The sequence below is a fragment of the Prunus mume genome, linkage group LG2, assembly GCF_029339155.1.
Source record: "Prunus mume cultivar Tortuosa linkage group LG2, ASM2933915v1, whole genome shotgun sequence".
Lineage (NCBI taxonomy): Eukaryota > Viridiplantae > Streptophyta > Magnoliopsida > Rosales > Rosaceae > Prunus > Prunus mume.
This window is the reverse complement of record NC_142699.1, coordinates 9,462,219-9,486,141: the sequence shown is the minus strand read 5'-3', so window position 1 is coordinate 9,486,141 and position 23,923 is coordinate 9,462,219. Positions and strand designations below refer to the sequence as shown.

The window sequence follows — 23,923 nt, the reverse complement described above, 5'->3', positions numbered from 1 at the left end:
TACACGTGTTTTTACACAATTGTCAACAATACATATACAATTCATGCATTACACACACAATTTTACATATTATTGAATAAAAATAATATATATTGAAATACTATAAAGTGGCTGAACTTTATGATCATTCATATGCTTGGTAGTAAGGTAAGTTAGTCTAAGGAAAAAGAAGAAATTGATTCATACCCACTCTTGCAGGGATTTTTATAAAATTTTCTTTAACAAATAGTATAGCCGCACGGCTATACCGTTGAATATAATATATTCCAAGAGTATAACCGCACGGCTAAACTGTATTTGTCTTGTTTTTACGCACAGCACTCTCGAAAACACGTGGTGCTAATTTCCTTTTAATAAATAGTACCGCCGGCCGGCTATACTTTCTAAAGATAATATATAGCCGGCCGGCTATACTGGGTTTTTTGAAATTTTGTTTAAAAATAGTATAGCCGAACGGCTATACTATTAAAATACATTGGGTACTTGGGAGCTGGGCCATGCTATGTAATTGGAAGTTAGCCCACATAAGGTAATTGAGAGTTGGGCCGAGTAGAAGCCAATTGGGCTTCAAATTCACCACATCCAATTATGCATGCAGTAGTGACTTCTTTTGATTCTTATTCTTGATTTCAAATTTCTATTTCAGGGAAGCAATAGAAATTTAACCTGAACGTTATTGGATGTGGAGAGAGAGAGAGAGAGAATACCGATGTCTAAAAGAGGAGATATCTAACCTGAATGTTACAAAAGACGACATCGTCTTAACTTTACCACGTCGCATGTTATTTCATAAACGAAGTGGAAAATGATGAATTCACGACGGTATTTTAAATCCATTAGTAAATTTGTCGACGTTAAGATATATTTGGACGTCGTTCCTTTACAAAAACAACATTATATGAATGTATCCACATCTCTTTTCTTATGATAATGTCGTTAAAATTTCTTTACACGGCTAATATCGGATTAACAACGCCGTCTAATAGGAATTAGACGACAGTAATTTTTTTAATGATGACGTATATATTATGAAACACGGCTGTCTTTTGAATGATAATGACGCTGTATATTGACGACAACGTCGTTTTTATAAATTAATATGTCGTAAGTAATGACCCCAACATATTTTCCACGTTGTTTATTTTAAGATCGTGTCGTTAAAACTAGTTTACACGGCGGTGAACTGAGAAACCTTGCCGTGTCAGATCCATTAGACGACGATTATATTTTAAGAGATGACGTATAAATTCTGTAATACGGCTCTCAATTATTTGTAACCGACGTTGTTTATTAGTACAACGTCGTCAGTTTAAATATATGCGTCGTAAGTAATGGCCCAAACATCTATTTTCATATAATCATTAATAGAAAAATCAAAGTAGAAAATTCATTTCACGACGGTTGTTGAAAAGATACTGACGTAGTAGGAGTGAATAACGTCGTCGATTATGTATTTAAAGACGTCATATTTTTATTTGTCGTGAAAGGTATATTTAACGGGGCTGGGTTTTAGTTCTCGTCGTTGTATGTATATCTTGCGGGCCATGTTCTGTTAATATATGTCATATATTTCCTTTTTAATGATGTTTTTTGTTAGAATTGGTCGTCTATTCTCATACTCGACTGTTTTTTTTATCTCTTTTTCGTTACAAAGACGTCGGTTATTATTTGTTAATGACGTTGTTTGTTTTAACAACGACGGTGATTTAGCGTCGTGGAATGACACCCAAATAGATGTCGGTCGATTCCACGACGGTTTGAAAACCGAATACACTGACGGTGAATTCCCATCGTCTTTATCCTTTTTTGTAGTAGTGTATGGTGGTCATCCACCAACTTATGCATTTACAACAAAATAAAAAATATCTGTTTTTTCAGTTTTTTTTATTTATTTCCTAACAACCTACAAGTTCTCAAATTTTTAAGATTTGAAAACAGTTTTCAAGTTGCATACCAAACAAGTTTTTGAATCTTAAAAATAGATTTAAGAGCTCTTTTTTTTTTTTTTTTATAAAGAAAAATCAAAGTTTTTGAGTTCCCTTTTTGAATAGGATACCAAACGCCCCTAAGTGATTTAGGAAAGAATCAACTACCTAGGTACATACAAGTTGAACCAAAAATTTAGTCATTTAATTACCAAGTTAAGTTTAACTTTTACGCCGACTAGTCTACATCATGCATAGGACATAGGAGAAAGAAAGACCTGGATGATCTAGGATTAGCTTATATATGAAGTTAAAAGCCAAGGGATACCCTATTATTATTCTCCATTAGTGAATAGAATTTCATGTTGTTGAAAGATCATAAAAATCAATCAAGCATGTCGACGGAGACGCATCTTTTTCGTAGCACAGTGCTTATTACTACGGAAAGTCGAGAAACAGTCGTACCCGAAACTACTGTAATCCAAATCAGTATGGACGACGGGTTTCCGATCAGCTTGAAGCTCTTCAACCATGTCAGAGGAAGCTCCGGCTATCCAGACCTCCTAACCGAAAGAGGAGTTACGGTCCCTCTCTCTCGTCTCAAGCCATCAGCCGAAGGCAACAGCAGGAGAATCCGGAGTCGGTATAGAAAGGTTCTGGCCGCCAACCTTATCAGGATGGGTGTCCCAGAAGATGAACATCGGGGTATTATTTGGAAAATATTTCAGGCCGTTGATGACGTGGCCATCCACGGAAGCAGCCGGGAGGGGTTGCCTACAGTTACTATCCTCATGGTCATGGAGGAGGTGACTCTGGATAATAATAATAATTACATACCCCCATCGTTAGGTTTTCCAACAAGTGTTGAGGAACCATTATATTACAAGCTGATTGGATTATTCTATTGTCCTAAATTTCCTTTTCATAAACTTCGTTCTGAGGGTGTGGAGGGTTTGGACAGAGTGATGGTTAGGTTGGAAGAAGTGGTTAGATGTAGGGCATGTCTAATTTGTGGCGAGGCCCTTGATCCTCCCCCTCCTCCTCCTCTTGGAGAAGAAGAAGAAGCTCATCGTCAACATCAACAAAAAGAAGGGGTGCCCAAGAAGATTAGTATGATTTCTCGCTTGCCTTGCTCGCATCTTTTTCATCAAGATTGCATTGTGCGGCTGTGGCTGCGTAGAAGTAGGAGCAGTCGCGGCGGAGGTTGTCCCCTGTGCCAATTGACAATGCTCGTTAAGGGCACAAAGGACGTGCTCGCGAAATTTCAAACACACTCGAGATCGTGGGGGTTGCCGCTCACGATATTTACCGGCGGCATAATAACTGCCGGTACGCTTCTTTGCAAATTATTGAAGCATCGATCATCAAAAGGGAATTAAATTTGGTGTCTTGTAGTAGTTATTTTGAAGGTTTAATAATTCATAGTTTCCTGGAGTCAGTCTTTGAATTTACAAATGAATCGAATTGTTAATTTTAATAAATTAAATTAGCCTTACAATTAAGGAATTACTTGTTATAGTGCTCATGATTCTTTTCTTAGTTACTTGTTATGGTGCTCATGCTCATGCTCTGTTAGATAGTTAGGGGCTAACAATTGGGTTTTACAATTTTTTTTATTACTTTTTTTAGGAATGTATAATATATTTGATCTCAACACCAAGTTAATAGCGGATTATAAACCATCCAATACACATGTTACATGTGGAAATATTGTTCAATATATAGATTATAAAAATAAAATATTTTCACATATATCGTATGTGTATTGGATAATACACTAACCACGTGGTGCATCCAGAACATACAAAAATTTCTCCAGTAGTAGTCGGTACGGTGCTTTCGTTTCATTCTGTTGTTCTTATACTTGTTGGCTTTGCTGGTGACACTATAATTTTAAAATCATGTTTAGAGATCTCTAATTTAAATTCTGATATTATAAATAAAAAATAAATTAAGATGTGGAGTTGATCTGAAACTCAAAAACTGGGATTTGGGTTAGCCCAAAATAGTCCCACGACCAATGTATTTAGGCGTCCAAAACTTCACCAAGCCCAATTCCAGGCGGATTGGAATTTAGCCCGAGTTTCCAGTCGGACCGCAACTGACATATACAATAGAATCGTTGCACTTGGGGGTCCCTTACCCTTCCTACCGCCTCAAAACTTCTACTGTCAGCCTTAGCACGTGACACAAAAATGAACTTAAAAGTGAAGAAAATTTGGAAATAAGAGTTTAAATACAACTAAAAGAAAAATACGTGTTTTGATTTTGGATAGGAAAGAATCAAAACACGTATTCAAAAGGGAAACAAGAAAAATACTGCACTGCAATAGGGTCAAAATTTGGACCAAAAAAAGAAAAAAAAGGGAAACAAAAAATAAAATAAAATTGTACTGAATTCAATTCCAGCTCGTCAGCACATTGATGCAAGCATGTGTTCGCTGAATTGGTTCGAGCAGCAAGAACGTCCTTTGGGCTGTATTTTTATTATTATTTTTCTTTATAAAAACATTTTAAAATATATATTAAAAAAAACCAACAGCAATATATATATATATAATTATATATCATCACGCTTTCTTGAACACTAAAAAGGAAAAAAAAGTTAATCATCATCATTCATCAATCTCTTGTTTGAGAACAATCAGTATAAAATCAAAATAACATAATAATAAAAACCAACGAATATATTTTATATAGATATAATTGAATTAATACAACGATAATATAGATTGTAGAATACTGACTTGAATTGTAGATAGAGTCCTGCAGATTTGCAGTGTCCTTTAGATAGTATTTCTCTCCTACCCTTGTGCTTGTAGTTCGATAGGAGTCTGTCCACCAGGATTAAACTATCTTAAATCTAAGCCTAAGCACAGTGGCTTGATTTCTGGCGAACAGTGGTATGAATTCTCTCAAGAAGTGTAAAATGTGAGAATGATGATGCAGTTCAAAGGTGTTCTTCTGGTTTGATCGTATTGTCATTATATAGAGGTCTGACACCTCTTCATCCAACAGTTATGTTAACTGTTTTAATTAATTCGAATTTCAGATTTTGGTTTTATCTGAAAAAATCGAATTTTCAATTAATAAAAATAAATTATTAATTAAATCAACAGAGCCCAATGCCCATCTTTTGACAATTAATTATATATATATATATTTATTACACAAATATATATATAATCCAAGCTCAAACCATGTTGAGGCTCAAGTTTGCCTCCACTAGGCCCATACTTTATTTAGTAATTCTAATGTGTTGGTGCTTATAAACTATGGAAGAAAACTACTCTATTCCAATGTGGGACTACATGCAAGTGTATTTTCCTATACAAACTCTAACATCTCTTTGGCTCTTTTGTTCAATCCTTTGACAATTTTGTTTTTCTTTCAAATTCAGGAATTTCAACACTATAAAATGAAAATTCTAATTCCTAAATTCGTAAAGACCAATCAAAATTTGTGATTGCCATTGTTGATGATGAATTTTAGTTATAAAAACTTGTTTTATGACTTTAAGTAATGAAAAATGATTATTTTTAGTATTTGAATTAGATTATGTGAGGGTCCCATTTTAAGTTTCATACAAGACCTTCAAAATCTCAAAACCGACAATTGTTGGTGATGGTGGCAGCATGGGGTGGGTGTGGTGGTGACGATGGTGGTTGAATGGTAGTGATGTGAATGAGTATGGTTTGGGTGACGATGGTGGTAGAAGTTGTGGTGGTGATGGCTATTGCAAAAGAAAAATGAAAGAAGAGGAGGGAGAAGAGATCACCCTTTTAAGTTCAGTAGTGTGAATGCCGGGACAATGTCATTTCTTTGTTGTCTACTCGTACGCATTTCACGGTCTCTAAAAGAGTGGGGTGTGGTCACTCTGCTACATTAAATTCGTTTCCTTGGATTTAAAGGGCTGTGCCACGTGCGAACACACTCCATCTGTGAAAAGCTCAAGAGAAATCCACAATCCCATTTCGACACTTGGCATGTGCCACCTGGCCCTGTGATCTAGTGTCTCCATCTCCTTCACGTGAAACCCCTCACATTTTGAAGATTTTGATCTTCCTCCCCCTCATGCTCATGTTGGGGACCTCAATGTTGCTGTACAAGAATCATTTCCAATCAATAAAAAGTACTTGTGTTTTATGATTTGGTATAAATTGGTTCTCTTTCCCCTCACATGATTTGGATATTGGATAATGTTTTGTCCCTACTTCTTAATCTTATCCCCCAAATTTTTTGATTTGGTACATAAATCCCAAGAAAAGAAGGAAAATATATATCCATCGTGGAATTCTCTGGTCACTTCTTAATATGAAAATTATAAGCAAATTCTAGGGAAAATTCAGTTGTCGTGACGACGATACCTTTCTTATTTCTTAGTACAAGATCAGAAAAGATTTCTCTTGAAAAATACAGCTTTTATTTTAGAGTATAGTTATTAAATAGCTCTGGTTTAATTTTGTGTTTAACTTAATTAATTAGTCAGGCTTTATTTATGTAACTCTTCCTTCTTTTTCAGAGAATCATAGCAGTAACAATCAAATCATGGGCATGTCGTTGGTATATATAGCCGTGAGCTGTGCTTAGTGATTGTAATTACCAAACTGCCACTGTCTCTTTCTCAGTAGCAACGCACCTATCTAATCGATGCTCTCCAAATAATACACATGGCACAAAATGTAAAAAAATATATATAGTCGACCCATTTGCTTCAAATCACAAGAACTGTTCTTATTAGATCATCACAAAGCCAATATTTTACAAAGCAATCCAATATCCCCAAATAACACAAACAACATGTAGACGTACTCTTTATTACAAGCAAATAAAATTAAACCCAAAACATATCAAACACTGAACCAACTAAGGATGACATAAAGAAGGAAATTAAACGTATCAAATGAGACTCACACAACTGTAGGATACCAACTGATCATGTGTCACTCGCATACAGCTACATGTCTCGGACATGGAAGATGTTGGGGTTTTTAATGACAATATCGTACATGTAAACGGAGTTGAACTTGGAGAAGTCTCTGGGAAGAGAGATTAGGTCAATGGAAGATCGCTTGTGGAATTGGAAGAGGTCGGGGTCGCCTCCATAGTACCTCTCCCACCCTAATCCGGTCAATATTTGCTCGAGGGTCGAGTAGGAGGACACCACCTGTCCACTTGGCAAGTGCACCAAGGCCTTCTTCCGGGAAGATGTCTCAGCCTGTGGATTTTCCACCAGACGAATCACCCCGTTCTTGAAAACCCAAACCCCAGACATTGTCTTTCTTCTTTCTTTGGTAGTAGCTAGTGGTGCTTGGTTTTTTGGGTGGAGGGTAAATTGATGCAAATGATGTTTGTTTGGAGATGAGAGAGAGAAAGAGGAGAAGGAAATGAATTGAATTGTACTTTGTGTTGTGTTGTGGCAAAAGAGAAGGGTGGGAGGGGGTATTTATATGTGTCAAAGGGGCAAATAAAAACAAGGGGGAAATACTCTTTGAGTGGGAGGGAGAAACTGAAAAGGATGGTGGATTGAGGTGTGGGCATGTTTGGCTTTGGAAGAGAATCTAGATTAAGTGGGACCCAATGGGATTAAAAATATAAGGGTGCTGCATGGATGATGCCCCTAGGGTTTGATTTAGGGCACAATTCAGCACCATCCACACACACATCCAATTCCGTGGGGTTGGGGTTCGGAGGAATCTTTGTGTTGCTTAAACATTGCAAGCTAAGCTAAATGTAGCTTTTTCGAGTGTGCTTTTTATTTTTTATTTTTTATTTTTTACTTTTTATTTTTATTTAAATTTTTTGATGGGGAATCTTTTATATTGCTAGGGTTGGGGCAATGCATGCCACTATTCATTCATTAATAAAAGATTCAAAAAAGAAGAAAGTCAAATGATGGAAAGAAACCCACTTAGATCACGAGATGTCCACGTGAAGGGAGTGGGAGTGATTGGGCATATTTTTATTTTCTTGTGTGGATCTTGGGATGTTGGTGGGTTTGGCTACTGAAAGCAGATGTTTGGGTTTCTTTCTGTTGGAGACACGTACTGCTTTGCTATTTGTGATTTTTTGCAACCTTAAAAGCCTAGCTTTGCCCACGCTGTCTTGTCAAATCAGGTTTGGATTTTGTTTGTGAGTTTCGAGCCTAGATTTATGAAAAGAAGAATTAGTTAGAGTCTAGACTTATGAAAAAAAGGGAGTTAATTCATAATGCAATCAGTAAATATATGATATGTTATACGGTTTAGTTAAACATGAATATGTAAGGATCTTTAAATTTCCATTTTGACTTCGAATTTTATGAATCACAGGCTTCCAAAATCATATATACTTGTTTTCAAGTTTTCATTCTGAAAGTGATGCCGTTCACACTCGGTATTTGTTTTCAATTATTGATTAGCAAAGTATTTACTTTTACATTCAAAGTTAATTAGCAAATGACTCTAAATATTCGATCCGTAGGCCTTACGTCTCTTTTGCGTCTCTTTTGTATCAAAAAAAGGAAAATAAAAAAGAAAAGTATTCATCCACTACTTATCACTACATACATGTACTTGGAAGTTGTTGATATTGCTTGATCTAAAAAGCAAATTAAAAGAAAAGGATAGTAAGTCTGACAATAAAATGTGTGGAATTTTTGCTTAAAAAGAAAAACCTTGTGCAATCGATGACATCCCCTTAATATCTAAAAGCAGCAAATTTCGACCAACAAAATGCTTCAAGTGATTAAGATAAGACAGTCAATTATTATTGTAAATAATAATTTTCACAATTGGGATTTCTCAACACCACTTAAATAAATTATATATGTCACACTCAATTCAAACATATAATTGAGCCCTAATGTACAATAATTTGTCACCAAAAGGACCACTTGACTAAGTCTCAATTATCATTGTCAAAAACTTCATGCTTTCCACAGTTTCACACTCTCAGAATTTTATAATGCTTCAAAAAAAATGCCATGTTGCCCACATGTCATCACATGGGCTACAATGGTCCTGTAGCCAGATCGAGGGCTAGGACCTTTGAGCAGCCGTCTTGTCAAATCCATGATTAGGGTTTTACGTTAGGATATTTTGGAGTTTAAACTACCTGCCACGTAGAAGAGACCTGTGGAAAACTACGACACCACAAAAACTTGATGTTCTTCATTTTGAAATTAACATGACAAATGAAGAACCATGCGACAAGATATCAATTTCAGCGCAAATGTTGGTTTGTGATCTCATTAATGGTGCACTTTGTTTGATCTGTTTCTTACTGTGTGCAAATTGCAAAAAGGAAAGTTTTGTTTCGATTAGTCAATCTTTGAGTTTATTGTCGGTAAGGAAATTCTGTTCTCTTTTTTTTTTTTTTATTTTTTTATAAATCATTTATCATCGTTGATGTTGTATGAAGAATCGAAACTTCTCGTGTTAGGGGTTTAATTAATCCGTCAAACTTGATCAATCATGTATGAGTAACTCTAATAATACTTCAATATCCTTAATCGTTTGCATATGTTCAACTTTGTCATGAAAATGTCATGAGTTTAAATCTCATGACCGACAATTGTTGAATAAAAAATAATAACAGTTTATTAGAAACATATTATTCTTTGTTATATTATTACTTCAAGACTATCAATTGTTAAAAAGAATAGTGGTCCTCAACTTTTGAGTTTGAAAGTTGATTCCCATGCTCCCCATTGCGCATGTAGAGCATTGCATATGCAGGTTTTTGTATGCCTTTAGGCATCCAAGCCCTCGAGCACCATATCATCTTTGCTTCTGTATGTTCCTCTTTTCACATGCCAAGGTCCTAACGATATAGACCTCTCCAATCCTATCCCCATTCACTTTGGAAAATCCTAAATGGTACCCAATTCCTTCAATTTTAGTCCTTTCTGTTTTTGTTGCATATATATATATAGTTTTTAGTTTTTAATTTTATTTTATTGGATGGAAAAATTGGGCTCACAGCTCAGAAATTGCTACACCACAAAGTTCTTTCCCATGTCAAGTGGACTGCATGCCTGGCATTAGGGTCTACCGCATGACTTGAAGATAATATATTATGAGGTGTTGCACTCGAGGTTTTCAATCCTCTCTTTTCAAATATCGCTTGTATCAAAAGATTCAACTCCAATCCGAGTACCGAACAAGTTGCTTTGTATCTCAGTGACTCTTGAGGCATGTAGACATCAAGTAACTTTAAATGAAATTTTACGCTCCGAATTAGTTTAGGATTTTATATTAGGAGGATATATATAATGTCAAGTGATTCAAAACCAGAAAAGAGAATCCCTTCCTTATTACGTGCAGCACATCACTATGGTGATGAAATAAAGATGCGAAATGATAATTCTTTCGATAGTTAAGTGATTCAAGACCAGAAAAGAGAATCCCCTCCTTCCTTACATGCATATTAATATGATGATGAAATAAAGATGCCAAATGATCATTCTTAATATGTCATATCAATGAGGTGTTTGGATCTTGGAGGACAACTCTAGTTCTACATGATTTTCGATTTTCATATTCTTTTTGTTATATATTCTTCGAATTTTCATACGAATTTCCACATTCTTTTTTTTCCCCTCCCTTTTTCTCTGTCTACAAAAGTTTGGTGGGGGTGAGCCGTAGATTCCATTACACACCACAAACTTTAAGAAGCATGCTTAGCTTTATATATGTATATATTTATCGTTTAATATTAGAAGTGAGAAGAATCAAGGGAAAGGTAGCCTCCACTAGAATGTGCTAAGCTAATCGCTATCTTTTATATACTCTGATAAAATAAAATGAAGAACTTCAAGAATTAACACTTGAAAAACATGGATTGATTGTGATAGCCGAAACTTCTAGATTTAGCCAGAGTTTTCATTTTACATTGGCAATGAGCATCAGACCTATATTCATCGTTATCCAAACTACCATAGAATAAAGGTGAAGCATACAGCTTGCGTTTTGGACATGGTTAGTTTAATTTTTTTTTAAAAATACTGGGAGAAGGAGAATCAAACCTAAGACCTAGAATGCAAGGTAAATGATGTTAACAACTTGAGCTACGAACCCTTTACTTAAACCCATTAACTTAATTACTGTAAATTCGATGCATTTCTGCCGTACTTGGATATAATTTATAATCCATATACCATAATTTTATGATTCGTCCTTTCTTTGGGAGATTTGAATTTTGAACCCCACAATAAAACAATATTTCAATGAAGTAGTAGTACTTACGGATTCTACCTGGGGGTTTTTTTTCATAAAGAAAAAAGATATTTTATTCGACAATAGTGGCAGCATTTATACTCATTACGTATTTTATGTGCCATAAAGCAAGTTCCTAGAGCTAATGTGCTTTTCTGGTAGGCATAAGTTTAAATGGTAATATAATATACATTTAGAGATAATCTAGCTCAAAGGAATATTAGAAAAGTTATTAGGAGGATAATCTAGTTTGGTAACTTCAAACAAAACTAGTCTTGTTATAGAAATCAGATGCTAATTCCCATCAAAAAGAGCAAATAGACTGCAATGAGAATAAGATTAGTTAGACGCGCATAAAATCCTTGTAAGTAATAGATTTTATAATTCAAACATCTCTTTTAAAGGATTTTGAAAATTCCATTTATAATAATATGTGAGAAACCGTATACGACACACATTAAATGAATATGAACGAAAACTGTCCATAGTGGATGGGAGACCCTACTCAACCCAAGTTCAGAGGATGCTTAGGGTTCCATGCTTAATTCCAAATACAAACCACTCATTTTAATCTTTGTTTAATTACAAACTCGCGCTATGTGGCTCAACTTAACACGACAACAAAATGAATCGTATATTGCAAAGACATATATTACAGTACTTCTTGAAGAAAGTTGAGGTTCCACCCTAAAATCAATTGGCAACCAGTAACCCAACTCTTTATAAGCCTTTGCAAGGTTTTCTAACTTTCAATATGTTACTTTTTATCTTCACATTCTCACACTCTCCCGCACGTGTCGCCGTTGGGCTTTCACACGTGGGCTAACCCGCTCTGATACCATGAAGGAAGTTGAGGTTCTCACACCAAAACCAATTGGCAATGGGGGGAGTAGCCCAACTCCTTATAAGCCCTTTGCTAGGTTTCTCAACTTTCTAATGTGAGACTTTTTACCTTCACATTCTCACACTTCTGGACCTTTAGAATATAGAGGAAGAAGGGAAGAGAGGTTGCAAGCAATGTGCCACAATAATTTTGCGATAAACTCATACCATGAAGAAGGGAAAATATATTGCTAGCTTTTTTCATTGATTTCAGTAACCTGATTACCTACAGTACTGATAGTTGTGCATGAACACCGCAATTAATGTAACGTTAAACAAGCTTAACAAACGAATATATAACTAATCCTCTAACTAATTTTGATTAGTTTTGAACGAGGAAAAATGAGTTCTGTTCAATTTACAGTAAACGTACGTCCTTGATGAAATTTTCTATGATTGAATTGGCAATCTTCTTTCTTCTCGTTCCTGCTAGCTAGCGTTTGAATTCAAACGTACAGAAACTCAACATGATGGAAGAGATCCAAGTTCAAATTTATCGCTCCCTCTCATGCATGCATGCAATTAATATTGGCGCATGGAGAGAGTTTGGTAACTAATTAGATGATAGAGTAATGCACTCAATATATACGACAAGATATGAAAATCAATTCAATGAGATAAAATCAGCATCATAGGGGTTTACAACTTACACCAATTTAAGGAACAAGGGCCTTCTTCATCTCAACATTTTATGAGAAACAAATTTTAAAATACGTAGGTCTTTTTTTTTCCCCAGTTTTTGAACCTATTCTCATAATTTCCTCCGATGAGCTGTGAATCTGTGATCAGTACTTCATCATCAGATCTAGTTAATTAAGCAGCTAAAAGCGAAACCACCCCCATGATCACCACCCCGGCACCAACGGCCATGATCTCACGAGTACGTGAAGCTGCAGAGGGCGCAGGAGCCGAAGGCGTGGGCGCTGTACTATCTGACGGTGAGTCAGCAGATACTGGTGGCGAGGATTTATCATTTTCTTTGCCCTTACCTTTGTGCTTTGACGGAGCTGGAGCCTCGTCTGACGGGCTTGGAGCTTCGTCATCAGAGTCGTCCTTCTTCGACTTCGAGGGGCTTGGGGCCTTGGCAGACTTGGGTGCGCTGGCAGGGCCCGAGGAGGAAGACTCGATGTCAGGAACATTAATAATGGACCCCACCTGAAGCACTGAAATGTTGTAGGGCTGGGAAACAACCGACTTAACAAAGTTGACACTGTTGCCATTCCCGCCCTTGGCTGCAGACCCGAATGAAATTTGTCCGTTGTTCACCGAAACCTTGATGAAGCCTTGCTCCCGCCTTGCCTGACCCGTCGACTGGAACAAAGTTGTGAGAGTGGCGGACTTGTTTGATTTGAAGATCTTCTTGAGCTTGTCCTGATCGTAGTAGTCCAACACCACGTGGACGCTCAGGATCTTCTTGGCCATATCGGAAGATTGCCCAGAGAGGCCTCCCGCACCGCCATTGTCCACTGCGAGGATGGTGATGGTGCTGCGTCTGTTGATCTCGTCCGCGAGCTTAGTCTGGGAGAGGAGGTTGTTGAAGTTGGAGAAGTCGGATTGCTTCTCGAGGATCTTGGTGATGTTGAAGGCAGAGACAGAGGAGGGTGACGAGAAGAATGCAAGGAAGAGGGCAAGGAAGAAGGAGAAGAGGAGGGAGGAGGCTCTATGTTCCATCTTTGTTAGCTGCCACTTCTTGCTTTGCTTTCTTTCTTGCTTTCTTGTTTGCTGCTTTGAGTTGTCAAAGCTTGCTTTTTGTGTGGAGGGAGATTGTGGGATTTAAATAGGGCACAAATTGTGAGCTATAATTAGACATGCATGCACAAAATGGGATGTTAGGGGTTCAAAAGGTTGGGAGTGATTTTCTCCTTTGTCCGAGTCACAATTGGGATTAGTTCTAGTCGACGCACTCCTTAAAAATTGCTAACCATGCGTTAATTACTCTCCCTAAAAGCAAATTAACCCAAATTTAGAAAACTAAAGTTTCTACTCAACACATTCTAATCACTTAATCTTTTGTTTCGCGGGTTGTTATTCTAGTGGTAAAGAGTATTTACTCTACACTCATGATTATAATTTGAGTCGTATCTTCTATATTGGCCTCTAAAATTCATTAATTTTATTTCGCTCAAACTTAAGAAATAAATAAATATAAAGGGCCAATCATTGCTGATGTGATCTATGTGTTATTTTTATTTTTTTGGTTTCTTTCACTTTAAATAATGTATTAATGAAAGTTGCCATTGAAGATTTCATTACAGTAACGATAGATTGGATGATTTTTTTGGTTTTAGTTAACGCACCTCACCATATTATTCATCAAGTATCATTCTAATGTTTGCGTTTTGTAAATATTTATCTGATTAATGTAATTAAATGAGATGAAATGAGTTGTTTTTCCGATTACAATGGCTGATCTGTTGGGTGGTTTGGTTACAGCCAAGATTTTCTTTTTTTTGGGCTTCTAGATGCAGTGAAAATTTAGGTAAATACACCCTAGTTTAATAGATAATTAAAGTAAAAATTATATTATTCTTTAAAATTACTATTAAATAATTTTGATAAAGAAAAACAAGATTAACCTCAAATTATTTACAATCAAATATGCAGGGAGCTGGTCACCCATAATTGCATCTTTTTTTTAGGAAAAAAAAACATTGAATATTATTTTTGTTATGTTTTAAGGTGTGTTGAGCAATGATATATTTCAAAATTTATGAGCTAAGCGACCTGAGTAAGGCCATCTCCAATGGAGAGGGCCAAATATCAAATTTTGGCAATATAATCTGGATGGAGCCCCAACGCATGTATAGGGCCATGCAAAATATCAATCCAGTCAATTATTTTGGGTGGAATAGCAGTCCACGTTTTGCTTGGAATGAAATTTGGTGGAGCCCACTCACACAACCCACTACCCCATGTGTAAAGTCATTTTTGTGGAACTATTAGAGTTAAAATTATTTTAAAACAATTTTAATAAAGCTACGGATTCAAAATTGAGTTTGGAGGGTTGGGGGAGAATGTTTGAATCCGGACAATACATGAATAATTGTATTTTGAATGATGTAAATTTGGGTTTAGTCCTTTTAGCGACCTTTTAGCATTGGAGATGGCCTAGTGTAATGGGGTGTCGTGGTCAAATCCTTGGGTGTATATTTAGAAGCCCTTGTTACACATTCACAAATAAACTAGCCCAGGAAACCAGTTTCATGGACCGTCCATTTACCTTTTTGAAGAAGCCCAATGAGAGCCACTTGTAATCTTTCAATCTCAACAACACAAACCCACTCTTTTTCCTTACCAATTTTATTTTGTCAATTCCCATCTCCCATTTCCCTCTCTCTCTCTCTCTCTCTCTCTCTCTCTCTCTCTCTATTTTCATTGGCTGTCTTTCCCACAACCTTGTCCCATACTTGAGGAATGTTAAACATAATTTCTTGTAAGTCTTTTTTTTGGATCGATGGAGTTAGGGGTTTCGAATTTGGGACATCTTTTAATATTGGGAAGAGAAACCACTAAACTAAGAGCTAGTTGGTTCGTATAAGTCATTCTTAATTTGACTATTTGATACTAAAATGTAACATACTTGTATACCTCATAGAGACCCATTCACGTAGGATGGCTTGTTGTCCGTAAATACATGGACACTATCGAATTTAGTCGTCCAATTTCATAATTATTAAGTTCACCAAACATGGTTTATGTTAATATTATAATTATAATTAGATAGATCATATATATTTAAGAGCTTGTGAAAATGTACTTAAAGGGTAATCTCTTATGATTCCAAAACAATGGTTGTCAGAAGAATGTATATGTTTTACATACATTTCCCTACAAAAACCATTAAGTTTGTATTGTACCCTTTAAGATTTGATCTTTTCTGTTCCTAATACATTCATATCTCCTCTTTTGATAAAACCCAAAAAAAAAAAAAAAAAAAACTTAAGCAACCAAAAGTGAGGCCAAGCCGATCATCACACCGGCACCAACGGCCATCTCAACTTGAGAAGCAGCAGATGGGGCAGGGGCAGGGGCAGTGCTTGATCCTGCCTCGTCAGGCACTGGTGGTGACGACGATGTCGTCTCATCGGACGATGTAGGTGCCTTGGACTTGGACGACTTGGGGGACTTGGGCGAGGCGCTTGGGGCCTTGTCATCGGACGATGAAGAAGGAGCCTTGGATGGGGAAGGAGATGACTTGGGAGAGCCAGCAGGGCTTGAGGCAGCAATGTCAGCGATGTCAATCAGCTCAGAGACTTGAAGAATAGAAATATTGAACGGCTGAGAAACAACGGATTTAACAAGCTTGGAGTTGAGATTGCTGCCTTTGGCGGCGGACCCGAAAGCGAGCTCGCCTTCGTTGATAACGCCGGCGTTGATAAAGCCCTGCTGGTTCTGAGCTTGGCCGGAGGACTGGAACATGGTGGTGAGTGTGGTGACTTTGCTGGACTTGGCCAGCTTGGTCAGCTTCTGCTCATCATAATAGTCCAGGATCACGTGGGCGCTCAGGATCTTCTTGACCACGTCTTGGGATTTGCCAGCGAGGCTGGAGATGGCGCCGTTGCCGACGGCCAAGACGGTGATGGTGCTGCGGCTGTTAATCTGCTCGCCAAGTTTGGTCTCCTTGAGGTAGGTGTTGAAGTTGCTGAACTCCGACTGCTTCTCCAGCAGCTTTGTGATGTCGAAGGCCGAGGCCGAAGAGGAGAAGACAATGAAAAGGAGGGCAAGGCAGAGGATGGTAGAGGCTTTGTTCTCCATCTCTTTATTCTTCTTGCTTTACCTTATTTATTCCTGCTTTGAAAGAAATGGTTGCTTATTGTTTTCTTTCAAAGCCTGGTTTGTGCAGAGGGGGGTTTGGGGGATTTATACAGAGATTGATTGCTATAATTAGAGAAACAAAATTGGATGTTGGAGCCTGAAGGTTAGGAGTGAATTTCTCTCTGCCATACACAAAAAAAGGCCAAGAGATTTGACCAGGTTTTTTTTCTTTCTCAGAATAAGAACAGAAAAACACAACTGAAAATCTGTTAGATTATAATAACCAATGTATATTTGACACAAAAAGATAGTAATATAGGGTTATGGAAAATATTTGTTTAATCCCTCTCGAACATAGATAATATGGTACTAGAATACGTCCACGTGATATACAACTTCACATATTAGTGATGAGTTTGGGGTTTACAAACGGTTTTATATTTGTTAGAATTCAGTTTTAGGAAAACAGTGGAGACTTGCAGGATGACAGTTAATGACAATTAAGTTAAATGATGTAAAAATGGGGTGTTGAAGCTAATAATCACCTTGCATGCCAGAGTCGATATGTCCATCAAAACTCCAAAATTGCTGCTTCTAAACTTGGAAATTTCATCAACAGCCTTGCCTATAAAAATTACCAACACCCTTCTCAATTTTCACAACCAAAAAGAGAAAAAACCATGGCTTCTCTCAATGTCTCTTCCCTCCTCCTCCTCCTTGCTTCTCCAGTGCTTCTGGTCTTCATCAACTTGGTTACGGCAGCAGCCTTGGACGTCCCTAATAATCTCCCACAAAATTTGAAAGATTTGGGTGCCCTCGGGGACGAGGACACTAAATCCAAGATCATTGATCAGATCAACGGCCAAGCTGGGACATTGGCAAATGCACCAAAGAGTGATGCTACTGGTGCTCTAGCCAACATGCTCAAGTCTGCTCCGGCGCCTCAAGGTAAAGACCAAATTACCAAAATCATGGATCAACTCAAAGGGCCAGCTCCACAGGCAGATGCACTCAAGACTGGCGGGGAGGATACAATGCTATCCCAAATGTTCAAGTCTGCTCCGGGGCCTGGCGGCAGCGCTGTAGCTGGCGCCGCTGTGGATGTCTTTACAAGTATATTGAAGCGTGGTCCACCAGCCACTGATGGCAGCCAACAAAAGCCAGAGGCCCCTCCTACGGTTTCGGGTTCACCAACTCAGGTGGCTTCCGGCGTCCTCCTTGGTGTTGTTGCCATCATCTCATCTTTTGTGGCATTGTAAGGAAAGCATGTAGCATAAGACATAGAGAGCAAAATGGAGAAGGGGGAAGAATTGGAGGCGCCAGTCTTCATGTCCCCAAAAACTAGGGATGGCGGAAATCCCCGTCGGGTCCCCAATCCTAATGGGGCGGGTACGGGGATCCCCAATTTAAAAATATCTGATCGAAGACGGGGTGGTGATGGTATTATTATTCTCATCCCCGAACCCGGCTGCATAAGTGATGTATTTGTTTTTAATTAATAAATATGTTATATAATATAATATAACAATTAAAAAATTACCCTAACCTTTGTAAGATGATGAAACTTTGGAATGTTTATTATTATTATGTGATTTTACTATAGGAACCTCCTCTTTAGGCTTCTTCAGACTTGAAAATTCCACCAAATACTTCCTTAGTATATGGTACAACACAATCCCAAATTGATTATTTGGGTGTTTTCATGCTCGGCTATGATGAACATTCTGGTATGTTAGATGGTAGTTATCTGGTCATCAAATGCATTATGCATGAGTATCTGCTTCTGCAATGAATGCCATAACAATTAAAAGTTATCCTAAGCTTTGTAGAATGGTGAAACTCTATTGAATTAAATTGAGATTATTTTGAATAGTTAAGTGAAATTTTATAATTCAATTATACAGGTGAAATTTAAGTGTTATAATATGAATAATTTTTTTTAATTGTTTTTAAAACTGGGGATTCGGGCCAGGTTTGGGATACCAACCCCTGACGAGGACAAGGACGGGAATTCTCTGAAAATTCAAGTCGGGGAAAAGAGTGGGTATGGGGAGCAGAGACGGAAATTGTATTGTTATACGGTACCCAACCCCTAACCGGCCTGTTGCTATCCCTACCCCAAAAACCCCCCAAAGTGAATGGCAGATATCAAAAACATGTTTTAACAATAGAAACGCAGTACATGATTTTATCAAATTTCTTTTTCATTATTCCTCTAATGAAATTATTTGTTATCAATTTTTTTGAGAGGATGGAAAATTTCCTCTGGCTCCAAACAATTCTCTCTACTTCCCAAAAATTTTATTTTCCTTTTTTTATTTCTTTTACAAACTTAAAATGCATACATAGAAGGGAAAAGTAGGAAAATAATCATTCAACTTGAATCTATTATCAAATCTAAACAAAGATAATTAACGGAAATTGATGTTATAAACCTATGAGCAGACAAATCTCAGGCATACTTACGATATGGCGGCAGTCATGAAGAAAACTTCTAACCACTCGAAGACGCAGAAAAGATTTCCATTTCTGTCTGATATACAAGCATATAATAAACTCTAATTGGGATGTGATAGAAAATAATAATAATAATAAATAAAAACCTTTGCATGGGTATAAAAAGCCTTAAGAATAATGCAGTGGAGCAGAACTGGAAATCAAATCTGGAATCTGGAATATTATGCTGTTAAAGCAGTTCAACTGATTTCCTTCAAGCACTTACAAAAAGAGTAGGATCATCAGTAACCTACATTCACTTGTATGCAACGGCTAATCATTTGAGCCCTTCAAAAGTATCCAGATCAGTATCGGCCCAACTTTACAGTCATCGTTAGAACACAACCATATGCAAATCAGTAGTAAAAAACCCTACTGTCAAAACAGCCAATGAACTTTGGCTACCCCCAAAAAGACGGTTAGTTCTAATAACAAAAACTCCGCTGCCATGGTATGCACCACCTCCTTCATTTGATCTTCTCAATTATATTGCCAATGACTTCCTCCATGTTCAGATCCTTCATTGGTTTAAATGGACGTTTCATGCCCTGCAACAGAAAACTCATAAATGACAACTCAGAAAAAGTAATTAATTTCTTAATAGGCTGATAACATGTCGTGTAGATCATTTCTTCACCATAATAAACCGTCTCATGGATCAGAATCTTAAGGTCACCCTCCCTTCATAAAACTAAATGATCTAACCCAGCGTTCTTTTTTCAGATAAGAGAGAAGACCAGAGTTTATCTGACATAACCTTGGCCTGATTCACCAAATATAATCAAAGCAAAGAGGTTCAACTGCAAGTATAATTTGTCTGACCAAGTAAAGGTGGGGCAAATATTCTTGTCAACAGCTCAAATCTTTATGGAACAGCTTGAGTATGGCTCATTTGGGCCAAAGCAAGCTCAGATGCGAAAGGAAATATTCAACCCAAGATAAAACTTGACTAATTTATGTCAGCCCAAGCTTGAGGACTTTAATGCCCAACCAGGGTCGAGCCTACCCCCTTACAGTTTCTTTTAGCATTTCTTTTAAACAAAAACTTACCTTTCCAGTGAAAAAAGAGAGTAAGCTATTCACTCGCCCATAGGATCATTCAAAATGTAAATAAAAAACTTGAGGTCGTCACAAATGCAACTTGTAAAAATATAATAATGCGGTGTAAGAATTACCAAAAGACTGATGAATGTCTCACCACCTTCCTCCCGTATTTCAAAGCAGCCCCTTCTTGGCTATTTCCAGAAAGAAAATAAAGGAAGAAGTCAGATAATTATTTATGCTGATGATGCCTTAATCCATTAATTATTGATTGAAAACTTACTGAAATACCAAACACTTTAGTCTATTTGTTATTTTCCTAGTGACAAAAGGTTTTGTATGATTCTAATCTGTGCCCTAATGCCTTGTACATTAGCTTCCAAATAGTTTGAATACTTATAACTTCTAAACTAAAACCTCTTTCCTATAGTTGAATAACAGGTCTACAAAGAAATTATGCATAAATACCAAATTCGGCATATCCCCTTATCTGGTTATTCAAGTAAAAGATTATCAAACTTAAGCCAATTTCTATTAGGGTCCATTTGAGAAGAGTAGTTTCACATTCAGGGATATAGTGAAACTCCTATAGTTGGACTATTAAAATGCAAACCTATATTTGAATTAGAGAAAAAGAAGAAACATATGGATTTCAAATTATTCCTTGTATGTAGTTATTTCAAATACATTATGTCTAGTGCTTTATGGGTTTTCTACTAATTCAGTCTTATTGTATTCTTTTAAATCATTTCATCTAAATGAACTCAAATTCATGGACAAAATTAATATCCTTCAACAAGTATACCTTATCAGGGTTTATGAGAACTGTGATACCAGGAACGCCTTTCTCTAAACCACCTTTGACCTGATTAGCTCTTGTCTTGAATGAATTGCATTGCTTGCTACAGAAAAGAAGCAAACACTAGTTAAAAAGAACAATAAGATGAAAGCAAAAACCAAATACTAACTGAAAAAGGCAAAAGCAAACCCAATATGGGCTATGCGGAGTGTACAATACTTGTTTTCGTGGAGCCATAAAGTCACCTGACGGACACCTCAACAAAAACTGATGACCAACTATCTACAAAATATTCCTCATACTCATTAAAACAGAAAAGGCAGCGTACTGCACAAGACACTAACTAATGTGGAGATTGGGGACGACATGACATACACAGCCATACCTCTGTTTCTGGAAGAGGTTGGTTTTGCGATTCAAACCCAGACTACCAATGAATAGTTTTCATTCCCAGATGGAAGCAAAGGTCCATAAAATTGTATCCACCAATGAAACTACTCAAAAAATAAAAAATAAAAAAGAAGAAACATTCTAAGTTCTGATTCATAACTATATTTACTTATTTCACAAGCTGGTAGAATCAAAAGCTCTCTTAAAAGAATGAATTTTAGTTTGACCAACGAAGAAGTATTTGCCACAGACACAACAAATGTGCACTGTTTAATGGTCAAGAAGAATCTTGATTCCAAAACCAGTTCCTGCTTCTTAAATGCCAAGTTAAACATGAAGTAGAGAAGGGGCCAAACACCTCAGCTTTACATTTAAACCACAGACAGAACCCCTTAAATCATTGGCTTTTATCTAGGGGCCAAACACCTTAAATCATTATGTAAATAATGAAACCATGACATAGAAAATGAATAAAAATACCAAACAAAAATTGTTGCTCATGAATCAAGTTTTTTAACTCCTATTTTTCTGTAGGTACCATAAGGCTCACATATCATTTTCCTTTTCTTCCATTCTTTCTCACACAGCCACACCGTAAAGAGGAAAGAAAGAAAGAAAGACAAAGCGACAACCAAATTAGGCCAAAATCATTGTTCCTTTCTTCAAAAGAAAAAGAACAGAAAATAAAAGGCCAAAACTGACTTAATTTTCGTTTCATCTTTCCTTGGTAACCAAACAGAAGAACAAGACAAATAGAATACCCATTACAACTACGTAATACAGCGCTTACGATTCCAATTTCCTGATTGTCATAAGTTTTCTGAGGAAATATCTACAACTTATAATAAAACCCCCAAAAATAAAAGTATACTCAAGAAACCCTAGTGTTCTGATAAATTGAAAAAGAAAGAATATAGCAAAATCTCAAAGCGAAAACCATGGTATGAATAAAAACTGAATAAGCAAATAGATTTTTAAAAATTAAATAAAACAAGAAGCGTAATAAGAAATTAAATTTTCTTGCATATTCCGAAAATTTCTCAGTAACTAAACAGGGCAAAACGAATACAGAGGGATAAATTGCCTCACCAGTGCTCAATCACGATGGTCTTCTTGTTCGACTCCTCACCATCAATCTCCTCAGCTTCGTCTCCTTCGACCTCCTCTTTCTCACCCTCAGTCTCAGCCCCCTCCTTTACCTCACCATCATTCTCCTCAGCTTCGTCTCCTTCGACCTCCTCTTTCTCGCCCTCAGCCTCAGCCCCCTCCTCGCTCTCTTCGGCCTTCTCCTTCTCTTCCTCCACATCTTCCCCTTCCGCTTCCGCTTCGTCTTTCTCTACCTCTTCCCCCTTCTCTTTCTTCGGCTCCTTCTTCTTCTGAGCTCCCTTGGACTTCTTCCGCGCCGGCAACTCGGAACGTGATTCAACCGGGTTTGCACTCGAAGCTCCCCGAGTCAAGCTCCGAGTCACTCGCCGAGTGGATCTGTGAGTCACCACCGTGGTCGTCATCGTGGTCACCTCGGCCGGCTCCTCTTTCTGAGTCTTGCGTTTCCTCGGCGCCATAGTCACAAAATCCACAAACCCTGACAGAGTATCAGAGCTCAGAGAGAGAGAGAGAGAGAGAGTTGCGTTTAGCTTCTCTCACAAGCAAAGGCAACGAAACGGAAAACTGCCTCGCTCCGGCTGAGGGTGGTGTGGTTTTTGTACCTGACAGATGGCTCGCATATAATTTTTCATTTTCCCGCGCTTTCACTGATCGCGTATTTGAACAGACGGCTACGATTTGCTCATAGGGTAGTGAATGACTGCAGGCCGTCGATGGATGAGCGAGTACGGCGTAGCAGTGATCCGTGACTCCCGATGGGAAATGAAAAGGCTTTTTTGGGGTCGAACCACGTCCACACAATTTCTCTCTCTTATGCGGACACGCTCATCAAGACATAAAATAGTTTTTTTATTTCTTTCAGATTGATGTGTATCTATAAATATAAAAAATATATTTTTTATTGTTTTTTTTATAATTATTTTGTAAGAAGTAGTTTTTATAATTTTAAAAATTTATCTCTTAAATCCAACTCTCTATTCTCTTATGTAATTAAGAAAAAAACTTCTCTCATCTTTCTAAATGACAAAAGGATGAATTTCATGCTTTTTTAAAATTAATTGAGAGGATTTATTTGGTGTCATTTCCTAATTTAGCTTTTGAGTACTACTAGTGACATCATCTTTGTTTACCAAGTTTTATGTGTTTGATTGATTCAAATTTGAGTTTATTTTATGTGTTATTACATACACGGGGAGATTCTCTAATAAGTATTTTATATTAATAATTAGTTACATACTTATCATTTAGGTTGTTAGATTACATTCATTAAATGTGTTCGTAATCTCTTAATTCAACAACCGAAATTAAAAGTATATAATCAATCATTAAATTAA

At 37.1% G+C, this 23,923-nt stretch overlaps 3 protein-coding genes and 1 pseudogene across 3 annotated transcripts; all 4 read right to left on the bottom strand.

Moving 5' to 3' along the window:
* Positions 1 to 6,633: 6,633 nt before the first annotated feature.
* LOC103319981 (flowering-promoting factor 1) lies at positions 6,634 to 7,325 on the bottom strand. Its single transcript, XM_008221577.2, has one exon. It carries the CDS (start codon positions 7,198 to 7,200, stop codon positions 6,883 to 6,885), a length of 318 nt encoding a protein of 105 aa, XP_008219799.1. The 5' UTR covers positions 7,201 to 7,325; the 3' UTR covers positions 6,634 to 6,882.
* A 5,277-nt stretch (positions 7,326 to 12,602) lies between these two features.
* On the bottom strand, positions 12,603 to 13,740 carry LOC103319983 (fasciclin-like arabinogalactan protein 14 pseudogene; annotated as a pseudogene).
* A 2,016-nt stretch (positions 13,741 to 15,756) lies between these two features.
* On the bottom strand, positions 15,757 to 17,443 carry LOC103319984 (fasciclin-like arabinogalactan protein 14). Its single transcript, XM_008221579.3, has 2 exons — positions 17,305 to 17,443; positions 15,757 to 16,792 (listed from the first exon to the last, which is right to left on the bottom strand). The coding sequence occupies exon 2, from the start codon at positions 16,757 to 16,759 to the stop codon at positions 15,944 to 15,946; it is 816 nt and encodes a 271-aa protein (XP_008219801.2). The 5' UTR covers positions 16,760 to 16,792; positions 17,305 to 17,443; the 3' UTR covers positions 15,757 to 15,943.
* Positions 17,444 to 19,410: 1,967 nt separating this feature from the next.
* Positions 19,411 to 23,350, bottom strand: LOC103319985 (selenium binding protein). Its single transcript, XM_008221580.3, has 4 exons — positions 22,575 to 23,350; positions 21,102 to 21,198; positions 20,431 to 20,490; positions 19,411 to 19,803 (listed from the first exon to the last, which is right to left on the bottom strand). The coding sequence occupies exons 1-4, from the start codon at positions 23,045 to 23,047 to the stop codon at positions 19,723 to 19,725; spliced, it is 711 nt and encodes a 236-aa protein (XP_008219802.2). The 5' UTR covers positions 23,048 to 23,350; the 3' UTR covers positions 19,411 to 19,722.
* Positions 23,351 to 23,923: the final 573 nt, after the last annotated feature.

What these genes read in the sequence shown, in the direction of transcription:
- LOC103319981 (XM_008221577.2), bottom strand. Translation starts at nt 7,200, where the DNA reads ATGTCTGGGGTTTGGGTTTTCAAGAACGGGGTGATTCGTCTGGTGGAA.
- LOC103319984 (XM_008221579.3), bottom strand. Translation starts at nt 16,759, where the DNA reads ATGGAGAACAAAGCCTCTACCATCCTCTGCCTTGCCCTCCTTTTCATT.
- LOC103319985 (XM_008221580.3), bottom strand. Translation starts at nt 23,047, where the DNA reads ATGGCGCCGAGGAAACGCAAGACTCAGAAAGAGGAGCCGGCCGAGGTG. An exon ending in ACCATCGTGATTGAGCACTG is followed by an intron (nt 21,199 to 22,574) that starts GTGAGGCAATTT and finishes TCTTTTCTGTAG; the next exon opens with CAAGCAATGCAATTCATTCA. An exon ending in AGACATTCATCAGTCTTTTG is followed by an intron (nt 19,804 to 20,430) that starts GTAATTCTTACA and finishes TTTCTGTTGCAG; the next exon opens with GGCATGAAACGTCCATTTAA.